At 41.9% G+C, this 14437-nt stretch overlaps 1 protein-coding gene across 1 annotated transcript in view; it reads left to right on the plus strand.

The window, feature by feature from the left end:
• The first annotated feature begins 550 nt into the window (after positions 1–550).
• Positions 551–14437, plus strand: part of sspo (SCO-spondin) — a 73587-nt gene continuing 59700 nt past the window's right edge. Inside the window, exons 1-23 of the mRNA XM_063874052.1 lie at positions 551–581; positions 807–891; positions 1467–1676; positions 2681–2763; positions 3079–3249; positions 3376–3599; positions 3779–3881; positions 4152–4310; positions 4846–4931; positions 5146–5271; positions 5927–6083; positions 6217–6466; positions 6543–6684; positions 6788–6923; positions 7338–7510; positions 7630–7848; positions 8327–8492; positions 10391–10643; positions 11974–12184; positions 13418–13512; positions 13593–13849; positions 13927–14061; positions 14229–14431. Of these exons, the coding sequence (XP_063730122.1) occupies positions 551–581; positions 807–891; positions 1467–1676; positions 2681–2763; positions 3079–3249; positions 3376–3599; positions 3779–3881; positions 4152–4310; positions 4846–4931; positions 5146–5271; positions 5927–6083; positions 6217–6466; positions 6543–6684; positions 6788–6923; positions 7338–7510; positions 7630–7848; positions 8327–8492; positions 10391–10643; positions 11974–12184; positions 13418–13512; positions 13593–13849; positions 13927–14061; positions 14229–14431 (3675 nt within the window). The remainder of the gene's footprint in view (positions 582–806; positions 892–1466; positions 1677–2680; positions 2764–3078; positions 3250–3375; positions 3600–3778; positions 3882–4151; positions 4311–4845; positions 4932–5145; positions 5272–5926; positions 6084–6216; positions 6467–6542; positions 6685–6787; positions 6924–7337; positions 7511–7629; positions 7849–8326; positions 8493–10390; positions 10644–11973; positions 12185–13417; positions 13513–13592; positions 13850–13926; positions 14062–14228; positions 14432–14437) is intronic.

Raw genomic sequence — 14437 nt, forward strand, 5'->3', positions numbered from 1 at the left:
TGGGCTCAGGCTAAGATGTACCCTGGTGACAGCTGTGTTTGAGCCTCCTGGCTGTGGGGTCAGGAGGTCAGACTTGGGATATTGGTGAGTCTAAAAGCCTTCAGTCCCCATGTCTGTTGACACGCTTCATTGAATAAATTCCCCCATCATCCTTCCCGAAACGTCTCTCTTTACAGGATTAGGCTCTGACAAACATCTCTTTCTTCTGTGGCTGAGGCTCCACCACCCCCGCCATCACCTCCAGTGTCCTGTAATGTTTGACGGGGTGAGGTCAATAGATCTGTCCGTCACAGGTCTAGAGACCAATGCCTGTCCTTCCAGCTGTGACCTTACCACTTGTATCCAATGGCAGCAGGTTCAGATGCTACTGTACGTCCCATGAGTCGACCCCCACATTTAAAACACTGCATCTAGGGCTCCGCTCCCCCCATAAGGCAAAGCATCACAGAGGAGTGAGGTACATGCTGATGGACGGAAAAACATGGAAAATAATAACGGGAAACAAGGAAAGTGAATAGCAATAACGTCTAAAACAGGCCAAGGATTTATAATGGCCAAGATTTCCCAGAAGCACTTCAAAGGTAAGTAAACTTTTTTTAATTGTACCAGCAAAATTTAATTATAGAAAAGCTTTAAACAATTAAGGAATTTTAGATGGGTTTGTTTGATCACTCACAATGACAACATATGATGATCAAACTTTTTCATTTATAGTTAAGTATCAGGAGAAATTAGGTTGATCTAATTTTTTAACTGGACTTCTAAAAAGGCCTTTATAAAATACTCGCATTCAAACTTTTGTACAGGAACGTTAAGCAGAAACATTCAGGAGAGAACCATGGAGACCCTTCTACTGACTCTGCTTGGACTGCAGACCGTGATGGGAATGGGGTGAGCCTGAGACCAGTTACAGCAGGATTAAGATCCTTTTTTACACAGTGAGATGAGGAAGGTGATAAATATAATATATGACAACCCTAATGAGCTAAATTCACCCGATATCACAGTGTAAACCACTGAAACAGCACAATAACAACATTAATGCACCTTGACGCAAAAGAGCCCCAACAATCGGCCCAACTCAGGTTCATTAGAAATACTTGTTGCAGTAGACCATTACAATCCTAAAATCACAAAACAAAATATATATATTTAAGAGAAATTTGTAAGCTGAAGGTGAATTCTAATATTGTTCTTATTTTTGTTCTTGCAGTTGTAGCTGAGAATATAATGTAGTGCTTAACTCTTTTCTGTATCAGTGTACTAAATCAGTAAGGCACCTTTTTATCTTTTGCGCTTTAAAATAATTTTAAGTCTATTTTAAGTTAACTGGATGAGTATTTACAATAACACAAATAACAAATTGCTTACTATCGTTGTCTGGTACTGTCTTGTTATTTAAGCTACGTGCATAACAGAACACTTGAAAATAAACGTGTTAAAGGGGGATTCAAACTGTGTTCCAGACACTGGTGTGAACACACGGTGGAGGAGAGAGTGCAGCGCGTCCTTTCCCCGCGTCTGCAGCTTGAAGTGAGCTGCTCAAAGGTGTATCAGTACAACACCCAGGGCTGGAGACTCGACGTGGACAGGATGCGCCTGAAGCATGGAGGTGATGATGGCATCGCACTTTACTACAAACAACAGGGTCAAAGGGCATCCTGTTTCTTGTACAAGTAAGTATAAATAGTTGTTAGTGAATCTCTTCTAAGGTTTTTGTTAAACAAGATCACTAGCGGTGTTCTCAGTACAGAAAAGGGTTTTCTTTAACGATCGATATATTGCCAGTGTTGATCAGATGAAAAAGCCACTGTCAAACATGAGAAAATGTGATCTGGGAACACAACATGTTTCCAGATCACATTTTCTCCAGTGACAAGGCGTTTTGGTGGGAATGTGGCGAGGTATCTTGTTGCTCCAACAGTGACTCCTGTTGGTTATGAAGGGCCTCTATGGTGGTGAGTATGATCAAGGGAGAATAGCAGGATCCTACTGAATATGTACAGTATGTTGCATCCTCATGGTAAACTAACTTAATAAGGAGTGATTGAACAGCCGTACCTGTTGCTGTGGTCCTGCCTGATGCCCACCTTACTACTTATTTGATGGCTGCAGTAGGATTGCTGACATCCACCTGGATCCATCGACTAAATGTATTATCTCTTTAATTTAAACACCACATCTATCGCACGTCTGACTGTCCTGTGAGGGGGATACGTCCTCTGTTGCTCTCCCCAAGGTTTCTGCCATTTTCCCCCCATTAACTGTGGGGTTTCATAGGAAATTGTTCCGTGTCCGTTGTGAGAGTCCAAGGACAGAGGGTGTCGTATTTACATTATGTACAAACTGTAAAGTCCACTGAGACAAATGTAAAATTTGTGATATTGGGCTATATAGATAAACTTTGATTGATTGGCTTTATAAAAAGGCAAGCATTTCTCAATGTTTGATGTTTCCTAAAAGTTAGATGTGGTAAGCTTGGTACAAATTGTAATTTTGAAGGTGCATAAATATCTTGCTTTAAAAGGGAAACTTGTTAAATCAATTCAGGGTACTGGAACATATAAGCTTTTGTATTCCAAAAGGAGGAGAATGTGAAGGAGATATTCTTCTTTAAATGTGCCGTGATGCAGTATTGTGAGTATATTGACTTTTCACCTGCTGTGTCTGTGGATCTCAGACTCCCAGAGATGCAGAACCAGATGGTAAACAAAACAGTGAAGGCCTGCTGTGAGGGCTGGGGCGGACCACGCTGCTCTGAGGGTGAGGACAAGAATCACAGTAATCTGTTCTCATTTAACATCTGATATGAAACAATACATCCTGACTACAAATTTTACAAGTTAAACATAGGAAAATGTACTGTACTTCACTAAAGATCAGATCTAAAATGAGTATTATTAGTTATTATATAACATTTAAATAAGCTACATACACAGGTAGATTTCCCAGGTAAGCAGCATTGTTAATATTTGTTTTTTTTATGAACTATATCAAGATCCTTTGCAGTCGTCTCATCCTCTCTATTTACGTCCTTCAACTTTTTTCTAACCTTTTCTCTCTTTCTCTACTTCCCAGGTGTGGGTGCACGTGGCCAGTGCTACTCTACGTGGAGTTGTGATGCGTTCCCTGGGGTTCACAACGCCTCTCTCATGCCGATGGAGCAGTGTTGCAGCAGCCTGTGGGGGCTCAGCTGGAGGAATGCCTCCGACCAGACCTGCTTATCGTGCACCTACACACTTCTTCCTGGTAAGACAGCATCCATGGACACACACGTTTTGAAATGTTTGAGGATTTTCAGTGAATTGCTTGAATACACTGCTTGTATTTGATATCACATAACCGTCACACACTACCTCCCCCCCTCCTCTCCAGACTCCCAGTCCTCCCCTATGGTGCGTGGTGGTCTGCTGGGGAGTGTCAGGGTTCCTCAGAGCTCGGCCACCTGCATGTCCTGGGGTGGAGCCCACTACCGCACTTTTGACAGGAAGCACTTCCACTTCCAGGGCAGCTGCACTTACCTCATGGCCTCATCTACTGATGGCACCTGGGCGGTCTACATCAGCACAGTCTGTGATGGCAGAGGACACTGCAGCAAGGTGGGAAACATGGCCCTTTAACATCATTTATGGAAGCGATGAAGCAGTATATTCTTGTTCTTTTAAGGCTTTTCCAACCACTTGCCATGATCTAGCGGCAGTTAATATAAACAAAAGTTTACCTGGGTGCCAACTACTTGTACACACATGTTGATGCATCTGTGGCCCTCGGCTTTTAGGCTCTGAGGATGATGATGGGTCTGGATTTGGTTTCAATTCAACACAAAAACTTAACGCTGAACAACTTTCCTGTTCCAAATGGAGAACCACTCTTTCAAAATGGTAAAGTATATTTCCAGCTGTCACTAAAGCCCTCTCAGTCTCAATCTGGTACAATTTTGATCAAATGAAATATTCAAGTATTATATAAAATACTGCTGTAATATTACTGTTTGTTTCTATAGTTTCCACACAATTGTTGACAGTATTTGTATTTGCAATAATAAGGTTATTTTTTACATTATCTCCTAATTCCTCTTGACTACGACTCTATAGCAATGCAACAAGTTTTTGCAGCAAAGTAGAAATGTGCAATGGTTGTATTTCCTACAGGAGTGAGTGTTCATTGGCTGGGGGACTTTGTGTTTGTGGAGAGCGGCCTGGGAGTGAGAGTAAAGTTTGACCTGGCTAACACAGTGTACCTGACGGTGACCGCTGAGCACCTGGCCACGACCAGGGGCCTCTGTGGAGTCTACAACAACAACGCTGAAGGTGTGTAAAGTGCAAAAGATGCAATCGATACAAACAAACACACACAATTGCAATGTACATAATGTAAATCCCACAATCATATCCCAGGGTCAGCATGTAGTCAAGTACTATTTTTCACTGTTTCCGAAATTATTTGTTGACAAATGTATCTTATTTTAGGTAATAATAAATAATAAAAACAATAATAATAATAAAGCTTTATTTATATAGAACTTTTCATACATAGCAAGTCACATCACAAGTTAAGAACAACAAGAACAAGAACAGATGTTAAAGACCCATTCAGGGTCATAAAAAGATAGAGACTCGGTGAGGTAAGCGGGTGCCAAGCCATTAAGAACTGTAAAAACCAGTAAAATAATTTTAAAATCAATTCTAAAAGACACTGGCAGCCACTGTAGTGCAGCTAAAACCGGAGAAATGTGCTCTCTTTTTCTGGTTTTGGTTAAAAGCCTGGCTGCTGAGTTCTGACACTTTTTCTTGCTCACTCACCTTTGCAATGCATTTGTAACCTTCTTGTGTCTTGGTGCCATAGATGATTTCACCACGATGGGTGGAACTGTGTCCCAGTACGCCGCCAGCTTCGGCAACTCCTGGAAAGTTCCTGACCAGCAGAATGAAGTACTGCACTGAATGCATTGAATGAGTATTTCACTTTTTTGCAACATTATAGCTTTTTGTTTTGACTATTATCAATAGTCTCTGTTGGAAATAGATGGTTTGAGCAGATGTTATAAATGCAGAGTTATGTGTCTCTTGTACTGTATTCAAAATGAAGTGCATTAATGAGATTCACCCTAACTAATTGAGCCAGTGTGTCCCATGTTTCCCTCAGGTTTGCAGTGATGCGGCAGAGCTTGGCCACAGCTGTGATGTCTCAGGAGACCCTGCCCTACGCAGGCAGGCAGAGTCAGTGTGTCACCAACTCCTGGAAATCCCCTTCACACACTGCCATACCCGGGTCAGACACACATACTTCAATTCATAGTTGTCCTTTTGGTTATCAATAAATGCTTTTATCAAACTTCTTTGAAAGCCAAGTCTACAATGAGCTGTAATTTAAAATGCTCCTAAAGGTTAATCATTTACCAAGTGTCAATTGTTAGAGCAGTTTCAAGAAATAGGTTGGATTGATTCGAGCCAAGGGGCAGTCTTAAAGACAACTTAACTATAATGTCTATATGGGAAGCACTTGTTCCAGCTTAGTATAATTTGCGGAATTAATTACTAGTTTTAGTTCAAACTTCTTGAACATTGCCTAGAAGTACTTTGGAATTTTCTCTCTGAAACTAAGTGAGAAGGTGTGATATCTTGATGGTTAATAATTTATGAAGATATGGCAATTTTCCAAAGCCTACATCTATTTTCCAACCATTATGACTAGACTTGTCAATATTATAAAACATTGCATGCATAATATGCATGTTAGCATATCTTGTTCGTATATGTTGTAAAGATTTTCCCTGTTTGGTGTGTTTATCAATGCACTGAAAGATCATTTATACACTGTCTGTCCTTCGATCAAAGCCACCATGTTTCTGAAACTCACTAGTAATTTGTTTTTTGCAAGCTATGAAGTGTTAAATAACCAATATGTGTGTCTTTGTGTCTTACAGTTGGATCCCGAAGCGTACATGGACACCTGTCTCTATCTGTACTGTAGCCTGCCACCCAAAGAGAAGGATTCAGCAGTGTGTGACACCCTGGCCAGCTATGCCCGAGAGTGTGCTCAGCAACATGTCATCATTATGTGGAGGACAGCCACCCTATGTGGTAAAAACAAATATGAAAATGTCAAAACATATTAACATGAACTGAGTCAGAGTCAGTCAGCAGGACACACGATGCTAAAATATGCAAAAACTGCTGCTTTAACTGTTCCCTACTCATTGCTCTGTCTTTCCAGGTCGTGTCTGTCCCAGAGGTCAGGTGTTTTCAGACTGTGTGTCCTCCTGTCCCCCCAGCTGTGTGTCTCCCCAGCCCCCCGGGCCTGCAGCTATGGGTCAGTGCAGAGAGGAGTGTGTTGGGGGCTGCGAGTGTCCACCAGGCCTCTACCTTCACCAGGGAAACTGTCTGAAAAGAGACGATTGTCCTTGTTTCCACCGCAGACACACCTACCAGTCAGGGGACAAGATACAGCAGAGATGCAACACCTGGTAAGTGTATTTTCTATTATTATTTTTGTTGTGATCCCAATTTTCTCACTTGCCATCCTTCTGTTTATCCTCCCAGTGTCTGCACATCAGGCCAGTGGCAGTGTACTGGGGAGAAGTGCTCAGCCCAGTGCACCCTGATGGGGGCACTACAGGTGACCACCTTTGACAAAAAGAGGTATTCACTTCAGGGAGGAGACTGTCCCTTCGCTGCTGTGGAGGTGAGATACAGAACAAGCAAACCATGCACACAGTTAAACACACTATTAGATGCATTTGTGGGCAGCCACTTCTCTTTTGTGCTAATGTTCTGCATGTTTTAAGGACTTTGTTGACAGGAAGCTGGTGGTGAGTGTGCGCTGTGGGGAGTGTGCAGCAGGTGGAGGAGGAGGAGGTTTGGGTTGTCTAAAGGAGATGACAGTCACAGCACTCCGCACCACAGTCACCATCACAGACACTGGTAAATTGGTTATACACTGCGACCTGACTATTATCATTTTACATGTGTCAGTGGGAACGGTCAACATGACTAACATTGACGCCCTGTTGTCTTCATCATTATAAGTATCTCTCGGATTCTCTGGAGCTTCTCAAAACTGTTTTGATTAATTATTGTTCAATTGACTGATGCAAAATGGTCAACCCACAACAAAAGAGACTCTGAAGTTCCCCAGTTCTTAGGTTCATTTACTTTAAGCTTACTGTTTTGATTTGACACCCCACAGTGTTACCGTTTTTCTTTAGGGTATATGTTAAACTCATTTACTAAAGTCAAAAATGTTTCAAATTCAACACACTTGCTCCCTGGCTGAAACTAAAATTTCATTTAAATGTCTGGATTTTGATAACTTACAGTTGTTATTGTTCCTTCCAGGTACAGTGACATTGAATGGCCAGAGAGAGCCGTTGCCTGTGGTGACGGGGGACCTAGTTGTGCGTAGGGCCTCCTCCTCATTTCTCCTCATCCAGGCTTTTGGAGCCCAGCTGCTCTGGCACCTAGACGGACCTTTGGCCATCATTACCCTACAACCTGGCTTTGCAAATAAGGTGACCACTTACACCTCATATGGTTCTTTCAGCAGTGCCTATTGTCTACCAAATTGGCTGAAACCCCATTTATGTTGGTGGTTCAAAGTAAAAACATCTACCAAAATGGTGTATTCAAGGTGCGTGGCCTGTGTGGAACGCTAACCTGGAACCAGCATGATGACTTCACCACCCCAGAGGGAGACGTGGAGAACAGTGTGTCATTGTTTGCAAGCAAATTCATGACAGAGCACTGCGCTCTACCCAAGGGAGCTCCGCCTGACCCCTGCACCACATACACCCAGAGGAGACAGTATGCAGAGACAGTGTGCTCCGCCATACACAGCCCCGTCTTTCAGGTAGTTTGCATGGAATGTTTCAAGGTTTCAAGGTTTTATTGGTCATATGCACAGCATATACAACGTATATGTTGGCAATGAAAATCTTATATCACATGCTCCTCCAACAACTCAACATACATGGTGCAAATAAGATAAATAAAATAGTGCAAAAAGAGAGAAAAATATTTACAATATCAACAATAAAGATTTAAGGATGTGAAATATGTACATATGTGGAATACATTGAAAGTATTTAAATACTTTACACTGTTGAATGAGGAGGTATTGACAGATGCATATATTACGTCTAAACAGATGTATATGGCTGATATGTATAGTATATAGATATGAACAGATATGTATGGCAGATGTGTATAATATATATATATGTGTGTACTATAAACAGATGTGAGTAGTTCTCCTACTATCTCAGGAAAGATTGTGTCTTCTGTCCTCTGTTTTATTCACATATGCGTCTCCTTCTCTGATTTCGTAGATGTGTCATGATGTGGTGGAGCGGGAGCCTTATTTCCGCCTCTGTCTGTTGGAGGTTTGTGGCTGTGTTCCACAGAGGGCCTGTCACTGCACCATCCTCACTGCCTACACCCGGCACTGTGCCCAGGAGGGCGTCATCGTCGAGTGGCGGAATCAAACTTTCTGCCGTAAGTCAGGCAACCATTCTTTAAGTGCAGTGGTTGTAGAGTTTTTACTGAAATAAAAATAAAAATATTATGATTATTATCAATAAGATAAACACCTTTTCACAACGAGTGAAAAGTAATGTAATATTCCTACCAAAGTAAAACGTAAAATCAACAAAATGTGCAAATAAAGTTAGAGAAAAGTATAATCAGTACATAGTAAAAGTCTTAGTGATTACAATGCTGTCATTGAAGCAGTAACATTTTTATTGCAGTAGCAGTAATGTAATTGACACTATGATGTTTTTTTTTGTTCATCCTCCTAAGAGAAGATAAGATAAGATGTACCTTTATTAATCCCCATGGGGAAATTCGAGTGTTTAAGCAGCAACAAAGAGGGAAAACAGTGCAGATTCACACAGGGATATGAAACACCAATTTAAAATTAAAAAAATTAAAATTCTAAAATAAAATTCTAAAAATTAAATAAATATATATACAGATAAGTAACGAGAAAAATTGTTAAAAATATACACATGTATGTGTTCAGAACAAGAGTGCAGGTCAATGTAATTGTGCAAAAGTGCAAGAGTGCAGGCTTGATGTGCAGTCCGGGTTATTGACAGTGAGTCACATGGTTAACCCCTTGATAGATAGAATAGAATAGATAGAATCGGCGGATGAAATCCTCTTTATTAGTCACATACATGCACACAGCAGAGCACACACAGTGAAATTAGTCCTCTGCATTTAACCCATCCTAGTACTAGGAACAGTGGGCAGCTATCGTGCAGCGCCCGGGGAGCAATGGGGAGGGGGGATTGGAGGTGTCCGGTGCCTTGCTCAAGGGCACCACAGCAGGGCCTAGGAGGTGAACTGGGACCTCTCCAAGTAGCAGTCCACTTTCCATATTTCAAGTCTGTTGGGGACTTGAACCGGCGACCCTACGGTTCCCAGTCCAAGCCCCTACTGACTGAGCCACTGCTGGACAGCCTGATGGCTACAGACGCAAAGGAGTTTCCCAGGCGCTCAGTGCTGTGCCGAGGTGGGATGAGTCTGTGGAGGAACGTACTCCTCATCTTCACTTGCTCTGCATTGAGGGGTTATCCAGAGTACTGTCCAGTTTCCTCCTTGTCCTCCCCTCAGCCACCTCCTCCAGATTGTCCAGTTTAACTCCAACTACAGAGCTAGCCTTCCTCACGAGCTTGTTCAGCATGTCAACATCCCTCTTGTTGGAGTTTCCACCCCAGCACACCACGGCAAAGAAGAGCACACTGGCTATCACAGACTGGTAGAACGTCTGCAGCAGCCTCATGCACACGTTGAAGGATCTGAGCCTCCTCAGGAAGAACAGCTTGCTCTGTCCCTTCCTGAAGAGAGCATCAGTCACTCCAGTCCAGTTTATTGTTCAGGTGCACTCCCAGGAACTTGTAGATGTTCACCACCTCCACGTCCTCACCCCTGATGGTGCGCTGCCTGAAATCCACCACCAGCTCCTTAGTCTTGCTGATGTTGAGCTGATGTTGTTGTCACACCAGCCTACGAAGTTCTCCACCAGGGCCCTGTACTCGTCCTCGTTGTCATCTGTGATGCAGCTGACAATGGAGGAGTCATCGTAGAACTTCTGTAGGTTGCATGAGCCGGAGTTGAAGCGGAAGTCAGAGGTGCTTTATCTGTATAAGTATTTGGTAATGAAAGTCAAAACATGCTAACAAAGCATCTCCAACTTGGACTTAAGGATGGTACCTGAGTAAATGTACTTAGTAACTATTAACTACTGGTAAAATGATGTTCCAGGATGTCCACTACCGAAGTATGGTTATGAGTTTTTATAAGTGTCCAAAGTTTTTGTTGGAGAATAGAAAAATGTAACAAGCTACAAGTTCTTCTTTTAATTGTTGCTCCTCTCCTGCTCCCAGCGGTCCAGTGTTCGGGGGGGCAGGTGTACCAGGAATGTGGCAGTGCCTGTGGGGGCTGCTGTTCAGATGGCAGGAGCTGCGAGGCCAGTGGTGGTGAGATGAGTCTTAAAATGTGTGTTCCTGGTTGCCAGTGCCCAGCAGGACTAGTGCAGGACCACCAGGGCCAGTGTGTGCCCATCACAATGTGCCCCTGTGTGCAAGGAGACAAGACATACCGGCCTGGGGCGATAATACAGAACAACTGTAATACCTGGTATGTACTACAGATGTGAATGGGCTTCCTAAAATGTGTTAAAACCAGGTACTGCTTGGCCTAAATAATATTTTTTACTTTTAGCTACAAATTTTATTTTCAAACATTTGACTGACACCACTTGTCATACTTATGACAAGTACAAATATTTATCGAACCAGGTTTCAATGGAAAATATGGTCCGATTGAAAATATAAAAAGGACCAAAAAATATAACTAAACCATCATTCTTCAATTCATTGCAATACAGTGACCCAATTGCATGGATTATATTTTTACAGCACATCATAAAAACAGCCCTTTCTCATTTATGTCTAGAGTATCTTCATGCTGCTTTTGTGATAAAGATTGGAGTAGTCAGCATGTTTCATTGTCAGTAGAACGGCAGCTATAATATAACATTGGCAGCAAAGTTTCATGAAAATTTTAATGGCACTTTCGAATGAGCTTTGATCCCATGGGGTTCGTAAATATACTCAAATCAAATGATGATAAAGTTTTGAACCCCAGTTTTATTGGAGATCCACTAAAGTCTTCTTAGCACTAACTCATCTGGCACTTTGTGTCTTTAAAGACAATGTGAAAGGTCAGGGGTCATTGTGACAGAGTTTGTGTGTGTGGCATTGTTTTTCATTTATGGATTTAAATGCATTACCCTTTTAAGAAGTATTTTCAATTATGTTCTCCAGATAAATCTATTGCTTTAATTACATAAAACATTTATGTAATTTAAGCTGTACCTCTGCTTTGAGTAATTCCTGTCTTGCAATAAGTGTTAAATGTGCTAATGGTATCGGTATATAAGAGCATGTTATTCCACAGCGAGTCCCTTGTGGTGCAAGATCCTCGATGAAATCACTCTATGTTCCTGCTTCCTGATACAGGATAGGTTGATTTCATCGCGTCTCTTCACTACACAACCACAGTGATCATCGCTCTACTGGTCTGAATCATAGCAGTAGTACTAGAAAGTTATTCATTACATTTTTTTCTCATTGCCTTACTCTGATGTTTCACTGCACTCACCATTGACCTGATAAAATGAGGCTGAGGAAATGATAAATAAAGGAAACGTTGTTGTTGCTGTATAACATTTACAGCTACCTTTGAGAGTTTAGTAACTAAGAATTGAAACTCTTTTGAGCTAACAAAGATGTTGGGAGTTCAAGGGTTCAACTTACAACCACTTGAATGCAGTTATCCCAATTTGTATAAAGTATTGATTGCTGATATTTCAATATGAACATGATTATTGCTAAACCATTGTCTTAGATGGTTTTTTATTCAAGCTAATACAAATTAAATTGATGTTTCTGCTCTGCCTTCACAGTGTATGTGAGCAGGGGCAGTTTAACTGCACTCAGGAGCACTGTGAGGAATTGAACCAGTGTCCAGGCTCTCTTGTCTACTCTCCACGCTCCTGCCTCCTGACCTGCTCCAGCCTGGACCCTCCTGGACAGCAGCAGTGGTCCAGTATCACACTGTCGGGCTGCAGAGAGCCCCTGTCTGGCTGCGTCTGTCCTCAGGGAACTGTGCTACTAGTGGGTGAAAAGTTACATTAATTAAATGTGAAATGTTGACACTAGAGAACTATTCACATCAGACATTTAGACTTTTTAAAGCAAGCAGAGACAAGTGTAGTTAATATAATCACAAATGGGTTTGTTACATTGCAATGTTGCAGTAACCCATACAGGAACTCATCATAGACTGCAAAGCTCCCATGAACAAAACCATTTTGTGTTTCGCCACTTGGGGGCAGCTTGGAATCTTGAAACATACAGTATCACCAAATGGGTAAGCTGGTTCAACACGAATCAGTCAGTTTAGAGAGCAACCTTAGCATAATTGCTAGCCAACTTTATTTGTTCGATGTGGGACAACTAGGCAAGTCTGAAAACAGCTGCTGGATATTATACGAGGTCGAAGGAGCATTTATGCTACACTAGAACACAACAATTTTCGTTTTAAAACCAAAATAATGACGTTAAGCAAAATGATGCTAAAGCTGAAGGCGCTAGGTGCTAACGTTATCATTAACATTGCAAAACACCCTCCATATTTCTGAGATACTGTTCCTCATTTAATTCACTGTTATTGGATAATACTTCAAACCTGTTTTAGGTGTGGCATGTTCATATTGAGTTATATATTGAGCTATGTGTTTTTTTACATTTGATAAAGCTAAGCTATTGTTAGCTGTTACTAGCTTGCTTGAACATGGCCTACACATCCTCATGATGGCTGATCCTTTCAAGTAATCATGGAGCTCAAACGTTTCTCTCTTGCGGGACAAGGACAGTACCTTTTACACATATTCTCTCCTGTACAGCGTTAGCGATGTTTGCTAATGCATACAGATCATATTACTTCCAAAACACGTCGCACATTATTTCTGATAGAGCACATACATTGACATGTTCTTTCTTCAGCGGGTAAAGAGGGAAAGAGAGAGGGTTGTATTTTCTGACACGTGTATAAAAGACATCAAAAATTGCAATTTGAATAATAGGGGACCTTTAAGTTTGAAGAAAAAATTGGAATTGTATCTTTAGTATAAAACGTTCGGCTCTCTTTGTCTAATTTAACTACAAAAGTCTGCCATTTAATCTCAAACGTTAGGATATAAAGGGGTTTTTATAGCCTATTGCAGAAGGAATAATAATACAGCCCGAAAAATAAATTTCTAGAATAGAATGTATCTTCATGCAAATAGGAAAGAAGTTGGAACCTTATCAAATAATGTACATTTTTTCTTTCCGGTTTTCACTCAGGGTGATAAGTGTGTTCTGCCAGATGAGTGCCCATGTCACCATAATGGTCAACTTTATTACAGCAACGACACCATCACTAAAGACTGCAACACATGGTAATGTATGCAGTTGTCTTATTGCACAACATCCATTACATATTTACTTATCTTTAACTGTACTTTATTCATTCCTTCAGTGTGTGTAAGGAACGCCGCTGGCACTGCAGTCAGTCCGCCTGTGCTGGTGTGTGTGTAGCAACTGGTGACCCACACTATGTGACATTCGATGGCCGCTGTTACTCTTTCCTGGGTGACTGCCAGTACGTGCTGGCTAGGGAGACCAGCGGTTTGTTCAGTGTGATTGCAGAGAATGTGCCATGTGGAAGCACTGGGGTCACCTGCACAAAGTCTGTCACCCTCAGCTTGGGAAATACCGTCATACATCTGCTGAGAGGTAAGTTAGTCTTTGAACACGACATATTATGTTTTTTTTTGTTGCTTAAGTTAAGCCATCTTGTCTCTTTTCTTTAGGTAAAGCTGTGACGGTAAATGGGATGCCAGTTAGTCTTCCGAAGTCTTATAGTGGCAGTGGTCTTACTTTGGAAAGAGTCGGCCTGTTTGTCTCCCTCTCCTCCCGACTGGGGGTCACTCTGTTATGGGATGGAGGTAGGAAACACAGAAATTCCCCACCTTAAATTATCGGTCACAAAACCATTTAATGCTCAGTGTCAGATGCCCCAATGTTCATTTGTTTATTGATGTTTGTGGCTGTAAATGCTTGTTAATTCACAAACTAGTGGTAATGTTGTTGTGATTCTACATAATATTCCCAGGTATGCGTGTGTATGTGCGCCTGGCGGCCCACCTGCAGGGCCGGGTTGGTGGCCTGTGTGGTAACTTTGATGGGGACACAGAGAATGACTTTACTACGCGTCAGGGCATCGTGGAGTCTACAGCCGAGCTGTTTGGTAACTCCTGGAAGGTCAGCCCCTCATGCCCTGACGTCGCAGACCAGGACCTCAGAGACCCTTGTGCTGTGAGT

Source organism: Eleginops maclovinus, chromosome 21 (assembly GCF_036324505.1).
Source record: "Eleginops maclovinus isolate JMC-PN-2008 ecotype Puerto Natales chromosome 21, JC_Emac_rtc_rv5, whole genome shotgun sequence".
Classification (NCBI taxonomy): Eukaryota; Metazoa; Chordata; class Actinopteri; order Perciformes; family Eleginopidae; genus Eleginops; species Eleginops maclovinus.